Consider the following 22321-nt stretch of genomic DNA (forward strand, 5'->3'; position numbering starts at 1 on the left):
CCTCGGCCTCCCAAAGTGCTGGGATTACAGACATGAGCCACCAAACCCGGCACTGCAGCTTTTAAATTGTCATATTTATCAATACTTTCTTTACTGCTGTAAGGTTTCTCATTTTTATTTTGGAGGCTTCTACTACAAGATTATGAAAATATTTTTTGGTTTTACTAACATAAAAATTAACTGCAATTTGAATTAACTTTTGTGTATGTATGAGAAAGGAATATAACTTGATTTTCCCCCTGTGAATATACTGTTGCTTCATCACTATGTGTTAAGTAGTTCATTATTTAAATGCTATTTTAAGGAAAATTTATAGAGACAGAAAGTGGAACAGAGGTTATCTGGAGGAAGGGAAGAATGGGAACTTCTTGTTTAATGAGTATAACTTCTGTTTGGGATGATGAAAAGCTCTGGAAATAGATAGTGGTGATGGTTATACAACATTGTGAAGGTAGTTAATGCCACTGAATTGTAAGCATAAAAATGGTTAAAAGGGTGAATTTTATGTTATGTCTATTTTACCACAATATTATTTTATGATATATAAAATTCCCACACATTCAGAGATGTGTTTCTGGACTTTGTTCTGTTTCACTGATTTATTTTTTATTTCTCTTTTTAATATTATGCTATTTAGATTATTATAGCATTATAAACTAGGCTTTAGTATTCAAACAGCAGGACCTGCCACATTATTCTTCAATTTAAAAATGCTCTTAGCTGTTCACATTTACAATTCCAAATGAACTCTTGAATCACCTTGTCATCTTCCGTAACTGGTTTTGAGGTTTTGATAGCAATTGCATCAGATTTGAGGATTCAGGTGAGGAACATTGATATCCTTATATATTTGAGACTTCTCCAAAATTGGTATTTTTCCCTCACTTATTCAAGTCATCCATCAGTCAGCTTTTGCCAGACTATGCTGTGGTAACAAATGACCCCAGTTTCTTAGTGGGGCAGAAAATACCAAGGGTCTATTTCTTGCTCACATGACAAGTCGGCAGCAGTCTGTCTGGCTGCAGTTTTGCTCTGCGTGTCTCCTTCATTCCAAGATCCAGGCTGAAGGAAAAATGCTATCTGAGTCACTGCCATCCTCAAGGCAGAAGGCAATGGCAGAACCTTGTGATGGCTTTTACATGTTCTGCTCAGCGGTGTCATACATCACTAAACATCATTACCGAGAGCAAAAAGCATGGCCCAGCTCAAGGCAATGAGGGTGGGGAAGAGTAATCCTCTCACTAGGAGGCCAGCACAGAATTGGGGGCAATCATACAGCCTACCTCAAAGCCACTTTTATACTCTTCAAGATATATATATATAAAATTTATTATGCTACATATATGCTCTCTCTCTCTCTCTCTCCTCTCTCTCTCTCTCTCTCTCTCTATATATATATATATATATGTATTTTTTTTTTTGTAGACAGGGTCTTGCTTTTCGCCCAGGCTGGAGTGCAGTGGCACCATCGTTGCTCACTGCTGCGCAGCCTCAACCTCCCTGGCTCAGGTGATCCTCCTGCCTTAGCCCCCCTCAGTAGCCAGGACTACAGGCGCAAACCACCAACACCTGGCTCATTTTTTGGGGTATATTTTGTAGAGACTGGGTTTCACCATGTTGCCTAGGCTGGTCTTGAACTCCTGGGCTTAAGTGATCCACCTGCCTTCGCCTCCCAAAGTGCTAGGATTACAGGAATGAGCCACGGCGCCTGGGCATATTGTTTATATTTTTGAAGCTTTCTCCAGAGTCTGTATTGCATTTTGCTATTAAAATGAGATCCCACGCTTGAATCCGGGAAGTGGAAGTTGCAGTGAGCCAAGATCGCGCCACTGCACTGCAGCCTGGGCAACAAGAATGAGACTCCATCTGAAAAAAAAAAAAGAAAAGAAATTCCATATCTCTAATTTGTTATTAGTGTAGCTGTTAATTTTAAAAATATGTATCTTGATTTTTAATTGTGGTAAAATACACAAATATAAAATTTACCGCCTTCACCATCTTTAAGTGTATGGTTTAGTGGCATTAAATGTGTTCACAGTGTTGTGCTTTCATCATCACCATACATCCACAGATTACTTTTCATTTTGCAAAACTGAAACTTTACACCCATTAAAGAACCCTATTCTCCCCTCCCTACAGCCCAATCAACTACCATTCTACTTTCTGTCTGTATATTTGACTGCTCTAGGTGCCTCATATAAGTGTAATCATACAGTATTTACCCTTTTGTTACTGGCTTCTTTTACTCAGCATAATATCCTCAAGATTTATCCATGTTGTAGCATGTCAGAATTTCTTCTTAAGGCTGACTAATTAATTCCATTGTTGTGTACACCACATTTTGTTTATCCATTTATCCATCAATGGACACTTAGGTCGCTTCTACCTTTGGACTGTGGTGAATAATGCTGCTGATGAACATGGGTGTACAGCTGTTGATTTTTAAATATTTGTCTTATGTATAGTCTCATTATTTGAATGTGGTTTTTTGGGGGGTTGATTGCTTTTATGTTTCACCTTTTGGGCTGTTTATTCTATTTTAATTTCTAATTTGTAAATGCCCATTAAAGACTATTTTGCTGACAATACAGCTTTCAAAATACCTCTACTATTTTGTCATCCAAGAATAAATATACTGAGCTATCTGATGGTTTGAGAGTCTAGAATGGAGAAGGCACACACTTTTTCCATTTGGGGGGCCACTTGGCCTAAAAAGTATAGAACACTAAAGAGAGCCAACGGCTCTCTTTAACCTCCCACTGCTTTCAGTTATCTCCTGCATCCTGTATTGCTGCCCTCACACTATTTGGTTAAAAACATTCATCATTTTACTTTACTTTTTATTTTGTGTGTGTGTTTTTTTTTCTATTTAAAAACCTTTTGTTGGCTGGGTGCAGTGGCACACGCCTGTAATCCCAACACTTTGGGAGGCTGAGGTGGGCGGATCACCTCAGATCAGGAGTTCGAGACCAGCCTGTCCAACATGTTGAAACTCCATCTCCACTTAAAAAAAAATACAAAAATACAAAAATGAGCCAGGTGTGGTGGCATGTGCCTGGAGTGCCAACTACGCTGGAGGCTGAGGCAGGATAATTGCTTGAACCTGGGAGGCAGGGGCTGCTGTGAGCTGAGATCATGCCACTGCATTCCAGCCTGGGTGACAGCAAGACTTCGTCTCAAAAAAAAAAAAAAAAAAAAGCAACATTTTGTTGAGGAACAATTTATACACCATGAAATGCACAGATCTTAACTGTATATTTTTCCGTTTTGACAAATGCATACACCTGTGTAACCTATAAGCCTGTAAAGATATAGAACATTTTGCTCTTTCAAACTCCTTTCCAGTCAATGCCTCCTCCCCACTGATCAGAAGCAACTAGTGCTCTGAGTTCTATCCCCATAGTTTAGTTCTTCCTGTTTTTAACCTTCATATGAATGGAATCAGACAGTAGGTACTCTGTTGTATTTAATTTCTTCATTCAAAATAATATCTTCTGGAAAAACTTTATTTGTTGCTCATACCAGCAGAGAATTCCTTTTTATTGCTGAGTCGCAGTCCATTGTATGAATATGCCACAATATGTTTATCCATTCTTCTGTTGTGGTCCTTTGAGTTGTTTCTAGTTATGGAATATTGTGAATAAATACGCTATGAACAGCTGCAGTGCAAGTCACCTACGGGGTGCTATTTTAACTGCTTTATCTGCTGCATCTCATTTACCCTCGCAATTAAACTCTGTGGTTGATACTGTTGTTATCCTGATTTTATAACTGAGATTATTCCCATGTTAACCATTAATTTACACAGACGATTCAGCTATTCGGCGGGACAGATTTGAACCTAGGCAGTCAGACTCCACAGATCTTGCTAATAAATAGACGTTGTGTGATGTAAGATGTTTTGGTCAAATAACGTTTTTGGGCTTTAGAAGGCTGGAAATTTATGTAAGGAGTGTAACAAAGGTAAATCTATTTTGGTCTCTTTAGATTTCTTCGCAAGACTATGGAAAGGAAGTGGACCTCTACGCTTTGGGGCTAATTCTTGCTGAACTTCTTTATGTATGTGACACTGCTTCCGAAACATCAAAGGTAAAATGATCTCAAAGAAAGAATTAAATAAGAAAAATTATTGACTACTACCTTCAGAGTGCTGCTGCAGACAGTTCTTGCTCTCACGTAAGGATGGGCTTGAGTATATTAGTATCTGACTGCAAATGAAATATGAATTTTCTGTCTTTCAAGGTTTGGCAAAGACCAAACACTTTGTTAAAAACCAGAAACTTTGATCTTCCCTGGAAGGTAGTACATCTCATAAGACTCGTAAGACTTGTCAGTCAGTAAAATTTTATTGATTGACTGCTTTGTGTTTGACACTGTGCTAAGTGCTATAAGGGTTGCAAAATACACAAGCCTTGGCTGGGCACAGTGGCTCACCCCTGTAATCCCAGCTTTGAGAGGCCAAGGCGGGCAGATCACTTGAAGTCAGGTGTTTGAGACAAGCCTGGCCAACGTGGTGAAATCCCATCTCTACTAAAAAATACAAAAATTAGCTGGGTGTGGTGGCGCACACCTGTAATCCCAACTACTCAGGGGGCTGAGGCAGGAGAATCGCTTGAACCCGGGAGGTGGAGGTTGCAGTGAGCCAAGATCACACCACTGCACTCCAGCCTGGGTGACAGAGTGACATTCCATCTCTAAATAAATAAATAAATAAAGCCTTGTTCTCAAGGAGCTTATTTTCTAAAAGGGAAGATAATATAAGAGAATGCCATAAGCATTTTAGGAGAAGGCATGAAGTCTGTGGAAGCAGCTGGGAGGGAGATCTTTCCAGCTGTAAGGACTTAGGTTTCATGGAGACATCTAAGCTGGGCTCTGAAGGATCTGTTGGCTTCTCATAGTCCAAAACAGAAAGGGTGATTCTAGCATGGAGGTGGGAATGTATGGAGTGTATCTGGGGACAGCAGGCAGTGTAAGTTGTATTGGAATATATAAGTTACAAGGAAGTAGTAGCTGGTGAGACTAGAAAGATAGGTTGGGCTAACTTAAGGAAAAAATGTGGACTTTCTTGCTTAGGCAGTGGGGAGTCACTAAAGGCAGTAGGCAACTAGATATCCTACTCTTTTTTTTTTTTTTTTTGAGATAGAGTTTCACTTTTATTGCCCAGGCTAGAATGCAATGGCACGATCTCGGCTCACTGTAACTTCTGCCTCCAAGGTTCAAGCAATTCTCCTGCCTCAGCCTCCCGGGTAACTGGGACTAAAGGCATGCACCACCATGCCTGGTTAATTTTCTTGTATTTAGTAGAGATGGGGTTTCACCATGTTGGTCAGGCTGTTCTCAAACTCCTAACCTCAAGTGATCCACCCACCTCGGCATCCCCAAGTGTTGGGATTACAGACGTGAGCCACTGCACCCAGCTGTATATCCTACTCTTAAGCTCAGGAAAGGGAACCTTCCTGGAGTCAATAACCTTATCCTCTGTGAAACAGTTAGAAGTACCTATCACTTAGGGCTCCAAAACGCATGAAGGTAGATGGTGAAGATGATGCACTTAACACTTCACGTCATAATGCAAGGATGGTTATTAGAGTGGGGGTAGGGTAGGAGACAGGGAATCCTGCTTGCTTCTTGTCTAGGGACTTTCCCAAAAATCTGGAAATATCCTACATTTCAGGTGTCCTCAGCCTTTAGTTCTGTTTGTTTTTCCTAATATATACCTATCTTTTTTTTTTTTTCAGCTTTTTCAAGACCTACGGGGTGGCACCATCTCAGATGTGTTTGATAAAAGAGAAGTAAGCACTTGAAAATCATCAGAATTTTATTTATTTCAGTGTTTTATTTCTTACTGTTGACTCTCACTGTCATTGCAGAAAACTCTTCTAGAGAAATTACTCTCAAAGAGACCTGAGGACCGACCTAACACATCTGAAATACTAAGCACCTTGACTACGTGGAAGAAAAGCCCAGAGAAAAAACGACATACATGTTAGAGCCCTTCTGAAAAAGTATCCTGCTTCTGATATGCAATTTTCCTTAGATTATCTAAAATCTGCTAGGGAATATCAATAGATATTTACCTTTTAATGTTTCCTTTAATTTTTTTTACTATTTTTACTAATCTTTCTGCAGAAACAGAAAGGTTTTCTTCTTTTTGCTTCAAAAATATTCTTACATTTTACTTTTTCCTGGCTCATCTCTTCATTCTTTTTTTTTTTTTTTTTTAAAGACAGAGTCTCGCTCTGTTGCCCAGGCTGGAATGCAATGATCCAATCTCGGCTCACTGCAACTTCTGCCTCTTGGGTTCAAGTGATTGCCTCAGCCTCCTGAGTAGCTGGATTACAGGCATGTGCCACCCACCCAACTAATTTTTGTATTTTTAATAGAGACAGGGTTTCACCATGTTGGCCAGGCTGGTCTCAAACTCCTGACCTCAAGTAATCCACCTGCCTCAGCCTCCCAAAGTGCTGGGATTACAGGCATGAGCCACCGCGCCCAGCCTCATCTCTTTGTTCTAAAGATGGAAAAAACGCCCCCAAATTTTCTTTTTATGCTATTAATGAATCAATCAACTCATACCTATTTATTAAATTTCTACTGCTTTTAGGCCAGAAAAAATAAGATCGTTCTCTGCCTCACATAGCTTACAAGCCAGTCAGAGAAATATGGTACTCATAAACAAAAACAAAAAAAAGTGATGTACAACCACTTTGGAAAACAATTTGGCATTATCTAGTAAAGTTGAATCCATGTATACCCACAAAACTGTCAATTCTATTCCTACATACATGCTTATAAGAATGTCCATAAAACCCTGTTTATAATAGCCAAAAGAACAGGGAACAACCATAATGCCCATCAAAAGAAGAATGGATTAAAAAATTTATATTCACACACAGGAGTACTATATAGTATTGAAAACAATTGAATTACAGCTAAATGTAAAAATGTAACACAATACAACTCTCGGGAACATAATGTTAAGCGAACAAAGCAGGTTTTCAGAAAATATATGCAGAATAATTCCATTTATATAACGTTCTAGAGCATGCAAAACTAAATCATTTTCTATACGAAATCCAACAAATGTGATGAGACAACAATGGGAAGGAAGGGAATGAGAAATACTTAATTCTGGATGGTGGTTGTCTTTCAGGGTGGGGAATTATGTGATTGGGGAAATGGACTTTCAAAGGTAATGGTAATTTCCTTAAACTGGATGGTAGGTCCACTAGTGTTTGCTGCATAGTTATACATTTTATCTTAAATACATTTTGTATCTATTTTATCAACCGCTTTAAAGACAACTGTGCTGTAAGGCAGTGGCTAAAAACAGAAAATAGTCCATTGCGAAGGGTGAGATGGCTTTCTACTGAGCACGGGGCTAGAAGTGACAGCCCAGTGGGCCTTCCAAGTATATGCCAAGGTGTTAGATGAGTAGAGAGGAGACCACCCAGGAAGTCTGGACAAGGGGCCTGGCATGAGCTCTGGAGAAGAGATATTTGAGGAACACTGGGTATGCTAGTTTGTTGTCCTGAATTGCTGTAGAGAATGCTGAAAGATAATTTAAATTGCATCTTAGAAGACCCTGAAGGTTAATTTGAACTTAGGGCAGTTGTTTTAGTTTGTTTTCTTATTGCCATAAATGGATACTTGAGGCTGGATAATTTATAAGGAAAAGAGATTTCTATGACTTACGGTTCTGCAGGCTGTACGAGAAGCATGGCACCAGCATCTGCTTCTGCTCAGGCTGCTTCCACTCATGGAGGAAGGTGAAGGACAGCAGATGTGCAGAGATCATATAGCAAGGGAGGCAGCAAGAGAGTGAGGGAGAAGGGCCAGGCTCTTTTTTAACAACCAGCTCTTGAGGGAACTAATAGATTGAGAACTCCTTGCTTCCCCTCCCCAGCACACCCCACCCCCAGGACGGCATTAATCTATTAATGAGGGATCTTCCCCCATGACCCAAACACTTCCCATCAGACCCCACCTCCAACATTGGGATCAAATTTCGACGTGAGATTTTGGGGGACAAACATCTAAACTATAGCAGCAACCAACTACCATTCTAAAACTGCCATGTGAGTTTAGGATTTTAAAAAAGGGCCACATTTAGGTTAAACAAAAAGTGAAAATACAGTAAGAGAAAATACTTTCATAAAGGCTTTAAAAAGTGTTCATAAAAAGCAGTTCCTACATTTTTCACGTAAGGTTCATCAATAGATGCTAAAACTATTGGATGAAAATCTGTTGTGGAATAGGAATCTTCACAAGGATTTAAATATAATCCTACAGAAGATATATCAGTTATACAGGGGAAAATGTACCTTTACAGTGGTCACCACAATAACCAAGTGATTCAGTTTAGCAGCACCCAAGGTGGAACACCCTAACATTATGCCCCTCCTGATGTGATTTAAGAATTTTACTTATTTAGTTTTCTTGCATAAAGTGTTAAACTGGAATTTAAGCATGAGGAAATTATTAGACAAATCCTGAATGTAGTCATTCTATAAGATGATTGACTTGGGCTTCTCAAAAAGTCAGTGTCATGAACGAAAAAAAAAAAAAGAGAGAGACTTGTAAGATCTAATGACCAAATGCAATCAATGCTTGAATCTTCATTGTATCCTGGATATTCAAAGAGACAAAAGCTGGACACAGTAGCTCATGCCCGTTATCCCAGCATTTTGGGAAGTCAAAAATGGGAGGATGGCTTGAGCACAGGATTTCGAGACTAGCCTGGGCAACACAGTGAGTTCTCATCTCTACAAAAAATCAGAAAAAATTAGCTGGGCATGGTAGCATGCATCTGTGGTCCCAGTTACTTGGGAGGGTGAGGTGGGAGGATCACGTGAGCCTAGGAGGTCAAGGCTGCAGTGAGCCATGATCATGCCACTACATTGCAGCCTGGGTGACAGAGTGAGAGCCTATCTAAATAATAATTTTAAAAAATACAAAGAAAACAACAGCCCAGCAAACAGCTATAAAGATATCTTTGGGATAATTGAGAACATTTGAATATAGACTGCGTATTAGTTAACAATGCCAAATAACTGTTTTCTCAGGTGTGATAATAGTATATGCAGAAAATGTTTTGTTTTGTTTGTTTGTTTCGAGACAGAGTCTCACTCTGTCGCCCAGGCTAGAGTGCAGTGGCGCAATCTCGGCTCACTACAACCTCTGCCTCCCAGGTTCAAGTGATTCTCCTGCCTCTGCTTCCTGAGTTGCTGGGATTACAGGCACCTGCCACCACTTCAGGTTAATTTTTTTCTATTTTTAGTAGAGACGGAATTTCACCATGTTGACCCAGCTGGTTTTGAACTCCTGACCTCAGGTGATTCACTTGCCTTGGCCTCCCAAAGTGCTGGGATTACAGGCATGAGTCACCGTGCCTTTCCAAAAGTGTTTATTTTTAGGCATTGCATGCACAAATATTTAGAGGCCAAGTGTGTCATGATATCTGCAACTTTCAATGTTCAGCAAAAGTCAACATGGAGAGAGAAAGAGGACACACATGTGGCAAAATATTAGCCATTGAACAATTGGTAAATCTAGATGACAGTACACAGGTGTTTTTGTATTATTCTTTGAACTTTTCTGTAGATTTGAAAATGTTCTGCGTAGAGAGAAATCTTTTTTTTTTTTTTTTTAAATCAGGTTTTAATGAGGCTATATTCAAAAGAAACACTAAATGACGTGGCCAGTTAGTGAGAATGTAGCCTTATCTTTACCTGACCTCATTTTAATATTCCTACTCTGGCTGGGCATGGTGGCTCACGCCTGTAATCCCAGCACTCTGGGAGGCCGAGACGGGTGGATCACCTGAGGTCAGGAGTTTGAGACCAACCGGGTCAACATGGTGACACCCCCTTTCTACTAAAAATACAAAAATTAGCTGGGTGTGGTGGCGGGTGCCTGTAATCCCAGCTACTCGGGAGGCTGAGGCAGGAGAATCGCTCGAACCCAGGAGGCCGAGGTTGCAGTGAGCCAAGATCGCGCCACTGCACTCCAGCCTGGGTGACAAGTGAAACTCAGCCTCAAAAAAAAAAAAAAAAAAAAAAAAAGATATATATATTCTACTCCTATGAAATGAATATAGCATTTCTTAGCAACTTCTATTTATCTGTGAGTATATATTTTCTTGGCCTCAAAATTAAAGTAAAAAGTATCCTCTTACTCAGAGGAGGACAGGGGCAAGAGCCTGGGACCTTATTTGGTAATTAAAATGCACACATACACAGACACACACACACACAGAAATTTTGAGAGCCATTTTAATATAATTGCCTTATTAGAAACATACCTTTTAGGGAATGTTTGTCACTAAACCACATATTATTTAAATATGTACATGTTTAACATAAATACATACATAAAATTCACATGCATACTTAACACTTATGTTAAATATATTCACTGTATTTATATATGTACACAATATATGCATATATATGTGTGGATATGTGGTATGTGTGCATGTGTGTGTATGGCCAGCTACATAATTTGTGGGACTAAGGGCAAAATGAAACTGTAGGGCCCTCATTCAAAAATTAGGTGTTGGATGCTTCTAAGCACAGTCTTGTGTAACTGCACAGGTTGCATGTCCATGAAGCCATCCTGTGTGTGTGCATATATGTGTGTGTGAATATATATTTTATATAATACATATATATGCATATATGTATCTGAGAAGAAATGTTTAAAAGACTACATATAAGCTCTTCCAGGTCTCTACTATCTGTGAACTAACTAGAGATGTAACTCACAACATCCATTGCCCACTGAGTGTTCACCATAATTTGAGATTCTTGGCATGTTAACTTTTCATTACGGAATATTGAATAATTTCAATATGATTCATACTTACTTAAATTTTTTTATGTTCAAACATACACAAAAATAGAATAATGAAACTCTACCCATCACCCAACTTCAACAAATGTCAATACTTTACCTTTCTTAATACATCTAACCCCTTACTTTTTGTTTGTTTCTTTTGGTGAAGTATTTAATTGTAATTTTTTAAAAAAAGAAACAGGATCTCACTCTGTCACCCAGGCTAGAATACAGTGGCATGATCACAGCTCCTTGTAACCTCGAACTCCTAGACTCAAGTGAGCCTCCTGCTTCAGCGGCTTAAGTAGCTGGGACTACATGCATACACCACACACCCAACTAATTTTTAAATTTTTTGTGCAGATAGGGTCTTGCCATGTTTCCCAGGCTGGTCTCAAACTCTTGGCCTTGAGCGATGCTCCTGCCTTGGTCTTCCAAACTGCTGGGATTACAGTGTCCGGCCCTACTGGAATATTTTAAAGTAAAGCTCAGGTGTTACATCATTGCACTTGTAAGTACTTTAAAATGTATCTCTAGCAGATAAAGTCTTTTTTAACAAAACCACAGCATCATTGTCACACTCAAAAAATCCACAAGATTTCCTTAATTATCATATAATGGTCTGTATTGTTTCTATCTCAAAAATACAATTTTCTTTGTTGTTGAAATACAGATCCAACATTGCATTTGGTTGATATGTCTCCTTTACTCTGTAACATTTACCCCTGCGTTTTAGTTCTTCCTGGCTTTTATTTGTCCTGTGGAATTTCCTCCATTCAAGATTTGACTGATGGTATCCCCATAGTGTCCAGTTAGACCTAGAAGCTGGATTTGATCCTGGTTCATTTATTTTCTCCCAAGAATACTCCATAGGTGATGCTATATACTTTCTCTTGCATCATTTCAGGAGGAACATGATGTCTGATTGTTCCACTTTCAGTGACTTTAATATTGATCAATGGGTTCTGGTGGTACCACCTACTACAAAGTTTCTCATCAGTCTTTCACCTGATGGTTTTAGCAGCTATTGATGATTGTTGCCTGGATCCATTATTTCATTTCAGGGGTTGTAAAATAGTGATTTTCTGGTTCTGTCAAACCTCTTGCATTTATCAGCTATGATTCTTTAAGGAACTTTCTCTAAATCTGAATGGGAAAGATGGGATAAATATTTACAATTTTTAGAGTGAGTTAGTGCCCTAGCAACCTCCAAAGTTGACAAATGAGTATTTCTTTTTTTTTTTTTTTTTTTTTTTTTGAGACGGAGTCTTGCTCTGCCGCCCAGGCTGGAGTGCAGTGGCCGGATCTCAGCTCACTGCAAGCTCCGCCTCCCGAGTTCACGCCATTCTCCTGCCTCAGCCTCCCGAGTAGCTGAGACTACAGGCGCCCACCACCTCGCCCGGCTAGTTTTCTGTATTTTTTAGTAGAGACGGGGTTTCACCGTGTCACAGCCAGGATGGTCTCGATCTCCTGACCTCGTGATCCGCCCGTCTCGGCCTCCCAAAGTGCTGGGATTACAGGCTTGAGCCACCGCGCCCGGCCGAGTATTTCTTTAAATCAAGGTATGGCCCAACCAATACTTTGAAACCAGCATGTTTAGAATGGAGCAGGAAGAAACTACATTTGAAAGGTCAGAAAGTGGAAAGACTAAGAGGGCCTGAACAATAAGAGGACACAACCAAGAGGAGTTGGCAACTAACTGGATGTGGGGATTAAGGAAAGGTAAGCATCAAAGATTACCTCCAAGTTTGTTAGAAGGTGAGTAGCAGGATTCTGATGCCATTAAAGTAAATACAGGTCTCAGTCAAATGAACCCCAAGTGAAGGGGTGGCCTGCCCCTCCACACCTGTGGGCGTTTCTTGTTAGGTGGAACGAGAGACTCGAGAAAAGAAATGAGACACAAAGTACAGAGAAAGAAAAAGTGGGCCCAGGGGACTGGCACTCAGCATACAGAGGACCCACGCTGGCACCGATCTCTGAGTTCCCTCGGTATTTATTGATAATTATCTTTACCATCTTAGAAAAGGGAAGTGGCAGGATAATAGGATCATCGTAGGGAGAAGGTCAACAGTAAGACATACGAATAAAGATCTCTGTGACGTAAGTTTAAGGAAAAGTGCTGTGCCTTGATATGCATATGTAAACATTTCTATAAACCTTTTTAGTGCATAAAGAGCAGCATTGCGCTAGCAAGTCCCACCTTCAGCCCTAAGGCGGTTTTTTCCTTTCTCAGTAAACAGAACATACAATCGGATTTTACACCAAGATGTTCCACTGCCCAGGGATGGTCAGGAGACAGATGTTTTTCTCTATCTCAACTGCCAAGAGGCCTTCTTTCCTCTTACACTAGTCCTCCTCAGCACAGACCCTTCACGGGTGTCAGGCTGGGGGATGATCAGGTCTTTCCCCTCCCACGAGGCCATATTTCAGACCATCATAAGGGAGAAACCTTGGACAATACCTAGCTTTCCTAGGCAGAGGTCCCTGCAACCTTTGGCATTGTACATGTCCCTGGGTACTTGAGATTAAGAGAATGGTGATGACTTTTCACAAGCATACTGCCTTCAGGCACTTGTTTAACAAAGCATACCCTGCACAGCCCCAAATCCTTTAAACCTTGAGTCACCACAGCACATGTCTCTTGCAAGGACAAGGTTGGGGGTAGGGTCACAGATTAACAGCATCTCAAATACAGAACAAAATGGAATCTCTCATGTCTACTGCTTTCTATATAGACACAGTAACAGTCTGATCTTTCTTTTCCCCACACCAAGAGCCACATGTATTTGCGGGGTAATTTATTTGTCTCACGCTTTTACCTGTTAACATGATTTTCAGTAATTTAGAACTTAAGCGAGTAGTGGGGCCACTGTATATCTATCAACATGGTGAGGTAGAGCACGTTTGGGAGGGAAGATGTTGAATCCCATTTGGTGATGGTGAGCTTGAGGTGCTGCCAGAACATTGCACGGAAGATAGGAGGAGACTGTAGAAAATGCAAGACAGGAAAGGTCTCCACTTACATGTTAACTGTTTCTCTCTAAATGGCCATCCAGGCCTCAATGTCTACGGTTCTTGATCTGTGATTATGACATATCCAAATCTTACGTTTCTTAAAAATAGTCATAGATGAAGGGATCACGGTTGATAGATGTATGGTGACGTTATTGGCTTAAATTCTAAATCACTAGAAACTCTGTAATAGGCAAAACAGTGAGGCAAATAAAATGCTTCTCAAATAGGTATGGCTCTTACGGGGTTAATTTGATTTGGACATGTATTAATTTCTTATGGCTGCTATAACTAACAAATTACCACAAACTTGGTGGCTTAAAACAACACACATTTATTCTCTTTCTGTTCTGGAGGCCAGAAGTCTAAAATGAGATTCCCTGGGCTGCAGTTCATTGGGCAAGGCCATGCTCCTCTGGAGGCTTCCATGATGCTTCCCATATTCAGTGTTTCCTGAGGAAGCCCCTCCCATGCAGGTCTGCAGTTTTACCTCAACAGGCTTTTGCACTCAGTGGCTCTCTTCTGTGGTTTCTATCTGAAATTCTCTCCATTTTTCTAAAATAACAGCTTTATTGGGATATAATTCATATGCCATACAATTCACGCATACAGTATACAATTCAGTAGTGTTTACTATATTCAGAGTTGTGCAACCATCACTTTTCTCACCCCCAAAAGAAACCCTATACCCATTAGTATTCACTCCATTTTCTCACAACTCTAGGTAACCACTAATCTACTCTCCATCTCTATAGATTTGCCCATGCTAGACATTTCATATAAATAGAATCATACATGTGGTCTTTTTCACTGAGTATGTTTTCAAGGTGCATCCCAGCTGTGGCGTGAATCAGCATCTCATTCCTTTTTATTGCCAAATAATATTCTATCATATGGATATGTCACATTTTATGTATCCATTCATCAGCTGATGGACATTTGGGTTGATTCTACTTTTTGGCTACTATGAATAATGCTACTGTGAACTTTTGTGTACAAATCTTATGTGGACATGTTTTCATTTCTCTTGGATGTATATTCCTAGGAGAATGGCTGGATCATATGGTAACTTTTTCCTCATAACTTTGCATATCAAAATTATATCCATCTTTTTAGAACCCAAATTCAGTGTTATTTCCAAAGTGTTCGAACATCTCCCACTCAAAATGAATCTTCTCCCTAGTACTCCCATTGTTTAGTACCTAATTGTTATTACCAGTTTGTCTTAGAGCTCAGTGATTCATACATAGCACTTTTCTTCATTATACTGCTAATTTCATTACACTGTAAGAATGGGGACAAGCTGTCACTCTTGTATACCACAAAGCAGTGAGTGCACTGCTGTGAAGAAAGCAGGAACTCAAAGTTAAGAATTTTGAATGCTTGAGCCTGTAAAATGTGTCTAATTAATAATAATGTTCATTTTCAAATTTCAACAATTAAATGTTTAACAAATAACAATTGAAATAAATGTTAGAAAAACCAATTTGGTATGTTAAAGTATTTATTTTGAATTTCAGAAACTACAGTATTCTGGATTTTTAATGAAGAAAATAAGACATTTTAGAATTTCTAGATAGGACTTTGAAAATAAACATAGCACAATATACACAAAAGTAAATGACAACATGACATTAAATTTTACATTGTTTTGCAGTTTCAAATTTCATATGAATGTTCTATAACAAATTTTAAAATTCTTTTCAATGTTTTGCTTCCCTTGGTGTTCATTATTGCCTATTTATAAAGTCATAAAAGGCCTAAAAATAAGTTTTTACTCATATTGAAAGCCTGATTCTTTTTTTCTCCTTAAGATGGCGGTCTCTCACTGTGTTGCCCAGGCTGGTTTCAAACTCCTGGGCTCAAAGGATTCCCCACCTCAGGCCCCTGAGTAGCTGGGAGCAAAGGCTTGCACCACTGCACCTAGCTGAAAGCCTGTACTTTTATCCTTCAATGGACAAGAATGGAGGGATATCTCCCAGTCTCTAAGCTGGTCTAGTCCTAGTCGTAGGCCTGTAAATGTAGACCACAATCCTGGTGAAGTCATGGGTTCCATCAGTGTTATTCTGGCATTCGCAGCATAATTGTCATGAACATATTTAAAATATTTTAGGCCACTGAGCAGGTGTGGGTTGTCCTCATAGTCAGTAAGAGGAGAAAGGGAAGCCAGTTCCTGTCTAACTCCATTCCATCTGAAATTATCCATTTGGCTTTGGGATTTGACTGAATGTTGGTATGTTGGCTGAAATGACACCAAAGTATTGACTGTAATTGCAAGGGTAAAATGTACTCCTCTGTTTTATTAATAGCTACTAATAAAATTATATATATATATATATTTTTTTGAGACAGAGTCTTGCTCTGTCACCCAGGCTGGAGTGCAGTAGCATGATCTCAGCTCACTGCAACCGCTGCCTCCCAGGTTCAGGCAATTCTCCTGCCTCAGCCTTCTGAGTAGCTGGGATTACAGGCGTGCGCCACCACGCCCAGCTAATTTTTGTATTTTTAGTAGAGAGGGGTTTCACCATGTTGGCTAGGTTGGTCTCCAACTCCTGGTTTCAAGTGATCTGCCTGCCTTGGCCTCCTAAAGTGCTGGGATTATAGAAGTGAGCCACTGCACTCAGCCAATTTTATAATTTTTTTAAAACAAAAAAGTAAATATTAAACAATAGCATCCAACCATATAAACTTAAAATATTATATATATATTTACATTCATAAAAATAATTAGTTTTCTGGAGGAAGAACTGAGGCCCAGAAGTTAACTAGATTAGTGGCTCAAGCTAGGCTGCATTTTAGAATCAAGGGCAGTGATGCCCATGTCACAGTGACTAATGGCATCAGAATCTCTTGGGATGGGACCCTTTTATTATTATTTTGTAAAGCTCCCCAAGTTAAGCTTGAAAAGTGAATTAGGTAATATTAAGTCAGAGATTAATACAAGTTGTACTACTGATTATCTTACCCTAGCAAGTGTAGGTTAGTTTTTGCGATCTTCTTATGTATGCTGTTTCTAATAAAAGGGGTTGTTCTCTTGCTCAATCCAACTAAAAGGTGAGCTATAAAATCACACAGGTGATCACAACTCTATCCAAAGAATGGTGGTGCTCCATACTTAACCTCAGCGCTAGTTCTTATCCTCAGGTGCTCATCACTCATTCTTGGGACTTCAAAATAAATACAGATATCCAGAACCACCTGAGACTAGATGAATCAAAATCAATCACTAGGAGAGACGCCTGAGCATATGAACTTTTAAAAAGGTTCATGATTTTGATGCCTCACCCTGGATGGAGCTCTCTCATAGTATGCCACATGGTATGTTCTTAGCTGTATTCAGTAAAATTACATGGAAGCAGATTTCAGTTTAAGAGAAAACAACGAAAACAATTTAGAGCTACCCAGTAATGGAATGGTTTTAAAGCAGTGAGCTCTCTGTGGCTAGAAGAATAAAGGCAAAGGTTGAACTATCACTTGCTGGGAATGCTATCAAGGGGTTTCCAAATTCAGTAAATACTTGGATCACACGATATTTGAGTTTCCTCACAATTCTTAAGTTTCTCTAGCCAAAACTTCCAACAGATCACATATAATGGATACAGACATTGTCATGAAAACTCATGATTTTACCAGAAATTATCACAGTTATTTTGTTTGTAAAATGGATTAGAATTTAGTAGTACTGATGGAACACTGCCTCTGACATCAGCCTTGTTGAGGGGAATACTTTTCCCCTCCTCTTCATGCTTGGATGGAGGGAAGGGAAATTCTCTTTGCTCTTTCAAAGCAAGAAGTGTAGGAAAAAGTTCTCTGAACCCTCATTCATTCCTTCCCAACAGAGAACTGTCTCATCCCACAGGTGATACAAGAAGGAACTAAGCATGTGTGGTCCAGTCCCTGGTGGTTTCCCTGACCTTGAAAGCTAACTGGTCTCAGAATGCAAAGATGGGCTCTGCCCCAACAAGACAGAGACCTGCTGTTCTCTCCAATCAGGGAGAAATATTAGAGTGTTCAACTGGAGAAAAAGTCAACCTTCTTCTCTATTTCAGTTTATTCACTGATAAAGTGGATATTTTTCTCTTCCTCTGACTCCCATTTCTTATCTCTCAATTTGTTCCAAAGTGAAGAGGGGAATAAGATAATTACCTGTTGGTGTCCTTAACACATGTATCACAATACAGCAATAAATTGTAACTGTCCATCTCTATGATACTGGTGTTCTGAAATGCCATTGCATTATTTTTTTCAAGTCAGTGAACACTCATACTCTAAAGTACGAAAAGAACAAAACATTATATAAAGTCCCTCTTTCTTTACTGGCATAAAAAATTTTGGATTTCCAGCTGCTGAATCGTCCATCCCTAGGAAATAATAACACTTTTCGAGTTTCTACTTTTATTGGGGATAATCTCAGTCATGATCTGCAGAAGTTGGTCCTGGACAATTTGAAGATAGGTCTTCTTTATCTGTAAGTTATGTGAGGGAAATGAAAGATTAATACACCTTCTCCAGTAAACTATTCTAGAATATTATTTCAACATAACATGCATTTTTTGATCTGATGTTTTCTACTTATTCTGCTAAACAAACCAGAAAAGATAAAAACAACAATAACCAAAAATGCTTCACTCTCAAGCACAAAGTTCTTAAATACAAGTTAGCAAAGGTAGCTTGGGAAAAGGTGTTAGAAGGAAAAACACTGGGCTCTGTAAGACACCTAGTAAGTGTAAACCATTTCTATCCTTACAATGGGAAAAAAAAAAAAAAAAGGAATAGATTTCAACATATCTGATTTCTATGGTTTAGGGGTAATTATCTAACTATATAAACATTAGCTCTTAAAATTTTAATATAAATTCTTTCAAATATCTGTAGCCAAAGAAAGAATCTTTAAAAATAAAGCACAAAACATTCATCATCCTCAGGTTATTCTAAAATTATTTCTTTTGAAACAAAACACTGAAAAATTCCCTTTCACACATTCAGTTTAAAAGTTAAATGCAATTTTCATAAAGCCTCAATTATTTCTATATCCACTACTTAAGACATTGGTCCCACATTGCCATTTGAATGGAATAAGAAATCTCCATTGTCAGTGGGGGAATGACTTTAACTAAAAATTGGAGAGTATTCATCTATTTTTAAAAAGTATAAAGCATTTTCTTACCTTCATAGGCTGTTCCACACCAAATACAATACAGATGTTCTTCTCTTAAATAACTAGTCAATATTTGTAATTTTTCCAGTACCTAGATATAGGATACAAGCACATTAATACTTTACATTGAACAGAACCTTGGTTTTCTGGCTCTTAGATCATGCTGAATTAGCTCAAGGCTGTAAATATTCTGCTATACTCTGGAATAGTTATTAGAAATGTCAAGGGCAGAACTGATATATTTGAATGTGTTCCAGTTCATTAGCTACCCTGAGATTTTCACAAGTCTGCCAGACACAATAGAGACTGCTTGTTAACATTGAGAAAATAGTTTTTGGGTGGCCTTATTATAATCAGCATCCTTTAAAGGCTTTTTCTACTTTCAAGGCATCTACCTCCCCCAGATAAGGTGAAGGTGAATATTGCCTCCTTTTGCCAAAAAAGTTCTTATCAGTGGTCTCCCAATTAAGTGGAATATAGATTTTTCAAATTGTGAATGTTTTCTACAAAATTATTACACTCAAGTAACCATAGGGGTGTATTTTCCTTTTTTGAATAATCTCCATTTCCTTTTTTTTTTTTTTTTTTGAGACAGGGTCTTGCTCTATCACCTAGGCTGGAGTGCAGTGGCGTCATCTCGGCTCACTGCAACCTCTGCCTCCCGGGCTCAAGTGATCCTCCTGCCTCAGCCTCCCAAGTAGCTGGGATTATTGGGTGCCCCACACCTGGCTAATTTTTATATTTTTAGTAGAGACTAAAATACACCACCATGTTGGCCAGGCTGGTCTTGAACTCCTGACCTCAACTGATCCACCAGTCTTGGTCTCCCAAAGTGTTTGGATTACAGGTGTGAGCTACTGCGCCTGGCCTCCATTTCCTTTTGATTGTGTTTTTTTGTTGTTTATGAGTAGGAGAAAAAAAAGTACACATTAGAATCACTTGTAGAAGTTTTGCAGGAAATAAGGTATAAATTAAAATAATTTACATTTGTTGCTAATTCATCATCCGAACTGTAGCTGAGATGAGAGGACAAATGGAAGCTAAAGGGAAAAATTATATGTAAGTTTTCATTTGGGGTTAATAAAATAATCCTGCAACGCAGTACCTCTCAACCAGGGGTTATTTTTCCCCTCTGGGACATTTAGTAATGTCTGGAGAGGGTTTTGGTTGTCATAAGCAAAAGTGCAACTGGTATCTGGTGGGCAGAGGCCAGAGATGCTGCTAAACATCTTGCGAAAAACAGGACAGCTCCCCACAACAGTGGATTACCACAACTCAAAGTGTTAATGATGCCAAGGCTGAGACACCCTATGAAGGAAATGGTGCCAAAGCATACGCTTAAATCTTCACTCTTATATTCATCTTCATCCTGTTCTTTTTCCTCTTCATCTTCTTCAGTCTCCTCTTCAAGCCTCAACCAGTACCATGCTTCCCTGGGAACCTGAATATTCTGAAAATACAGAAGTATTCTCAATTAAACATACTAAACATAAGAGCATGACAAATATGTTCATTTCAACATGAATTCATTCTTTCAATACGTATTCACCAAGTGTGGCTTTAAGAGTAAAAACACTTTACAAAATTTATATATTTATAAATTTATATATTTATGAAAAGATATAATTTTATATAAATTATCACAGATCAGAAGTGCACATTACATGAAAGCTTTAATGAGTAGATAAACCAGGCTTGGAGTTCTTAGTTTTTTAAAAATATATATATACACACACATATATAAATATGTATATATATACACACACATATATAAATATGTATATATATACACACACATATATATGAAATCACAGTGGGCACCAAAACACTTTACTAAACTGAAAGCTGGTAAAAGGCTTACTTTCTGGGCATCCAATTGTTGACAGGCTCGCTGGCTTCTTCTGAGATCTCCTTCTAGCTTCATTTCATCTTGCTTATTTTTAAGTCGCATTCTAATTGAAAGGAAAAATTATACACTGAAGGTCTACATTCTCTTTAACCATTTTATATGCCCAAGTACCAGAGAACATACCACAGTAAAGAGGAAATAAAACCAAAACCAGCTCAAAAACAGCTTTACCGAAACTGTTCTGCAGCTTTTTCTTCAGCTTGGTTTTTCATGTGAATCTTTTTTCTGTAGCTTTCCAATTTTTCCTCTGCTTTCCGTTTTAATGATGCCTCATGACCAATGCCACTTTTCCCTATTCGAACCGAAAATTCTGATGAGAGACATACTGACTTTGTGCTTCAAAACAAGACAATGTATGTACAGATTAAATGCAATTCTCACTTGAGTACTACCACTCACAAATCATTTGAATACGCTAATAGTAGAAAACACTAAGGTTTTTAAGCCCAAAACATAATCTGATTTTTACAAAGATTATTAATCTCATAAGATAGTAATACTATGAACAATTTTTCGAATCAGAAAAACAGTATTAACTGTTATAGTTTTACTTAAGTATGATGAATAAAGTATATCTTTTTCTCTTGAATTCATCCAATGTATTAAGCAAAACATTTGGTAGGTAAATCTGTCTCAGAACACTTTTATTCTATTTTATTTTTATAGAGACAGGCTGGTATGTAGTGGCACAATCATGGCTCACTGTAACCTTGAACTTGTGGACTCCAGGAATCATCCCACCTCAGCCTCCTGAGTAGCTAGGACTACAGGTATGTGCCACTACACCCGGGTAATTTTTAAAATTTTTGGCAGAGACGAGGTCTTGCTATGTTGCCCAGGCTGGTCTCAAACTCCTAGCTGCTTTTTTTTTTTTTTTTTTTTTTTGAGATGGAATTTCACTCATGTTGCCCAGGCTGGAGTGCAATGGCGCAATCTTGGTTCACCGCAATCTCTGCCTCCTGGGTTCAAGTGATTCTCCTGCCTCAGCGTCCCAAATAGCTAGGATTACAGGCATGCGCCACCATGCCTGGCTAATTTTGTATTTTTAGTAGAGATGGGGTTTCTCCATGTTGGCCAGGCTGGTCTTGAACTCCCGACCTCAGGTGATCTGCCCACCTCAGCCACCCAAAGTGCTGGGATTACAGGCGTGAGCCACCGCGCCCAGCCGACTCTTGGCTTTAAGCAATCCTTCTGCATCGGCCTCCCAGAGCCAAACAGTTTTAAGATATTTCAGTGGACAAAAACAGTATTGCACATTCAACGGTTATAATGATTTGTTCTTCCCACATTTGTGTAGTTTAAATTTTATTTTATACTCACTAAAACTTATTTCTTTTCTGGTTGAAGATGTTTAGAAATTTAACAAAATTTTACTGAACTGTAACAGTACCATCATAAAAAAAAAA

The 22321-nt window shown here is 38.8% G+C and overlaps 2 protein-coding genes and 1 long non-coding RNA gene across 4 annotated transcripts in view; 2 read left to right on the top strand and 1 right to left on the bottom strand.

Moving 5' to 3' along the window:
* The window catches only part of EIF2AK2 (eukaryotic translation initiation factor 2-alpha kinase 2), a 61286-nt gene extending 53168 nt beyond the window's left edge, over window positions 1-8118 (top strand). For both annotated transcript variants that reach the window (XM_011967632.1, XM_011967633.1), the window contains 3 exons: window positions 3988-4089; window positions 5739-5792; window positions 5871-8118. In XM_011967632.1, the coding sequence (XP_011823022.1) occupies window positions 3988-4089; window positions 5739-5792; window positions 5871-5990 (276 nt within the window). In that variant the 3' untranslated portion in view covers window positions 5991-8118. The remainder of the gene's footprint in view (window positions 1-3987; window positions 4090-5738; window positions 5793-5870) is intronic.
* A 4305-nt stretch (window positions 8119-12423) lies between these two features.
* On the top strand, window positions 12424-15334 carry LOC105530230. The gene is made up of 2 exons (XR_001004617.1): window positions 12424-12663; window positions 13611-15334. It is a non-coding gene; the product is annotated as an uncharacterized LOC105530230 (long non-coding RNA).
* GPATCH11 (G patch domain containing 11) overlaps window positions 15304-22321 on the bottom strand; it is a 14899-nt gene continuing 7881 nt past the window's right edge. Inside the window, 3 exon segments of the mRNA XM_011967634.1 lie at window positions 15304-18314; window positions 19016-19097; window positions 20343-20456. Coding sequence (XP_011823024.1) covers window positions 18259-18314; window positions 19016-19097; window positions 20343-20456 — 252 coding nt within the window. The 3' untranslated portion in view covers window positions 15304-18258.

Source organism: Mandrillus leucophaeus, unplaced genomic scaffold, assembly GCF_000951045.1.
Source record: "Mandrillus leucophaeus isolate KB7577 unplaced genomic scaffold, Mleu.le_1.0 Scaffold805, whole genome shotgun sequence".
Classification (NCBI taxonomy): Eukaryota; Metazoa; Chordata; class Mammalia; order Primates; family Cercopithecidae; genus Mandrillus; species Mandrillus leucophaeus.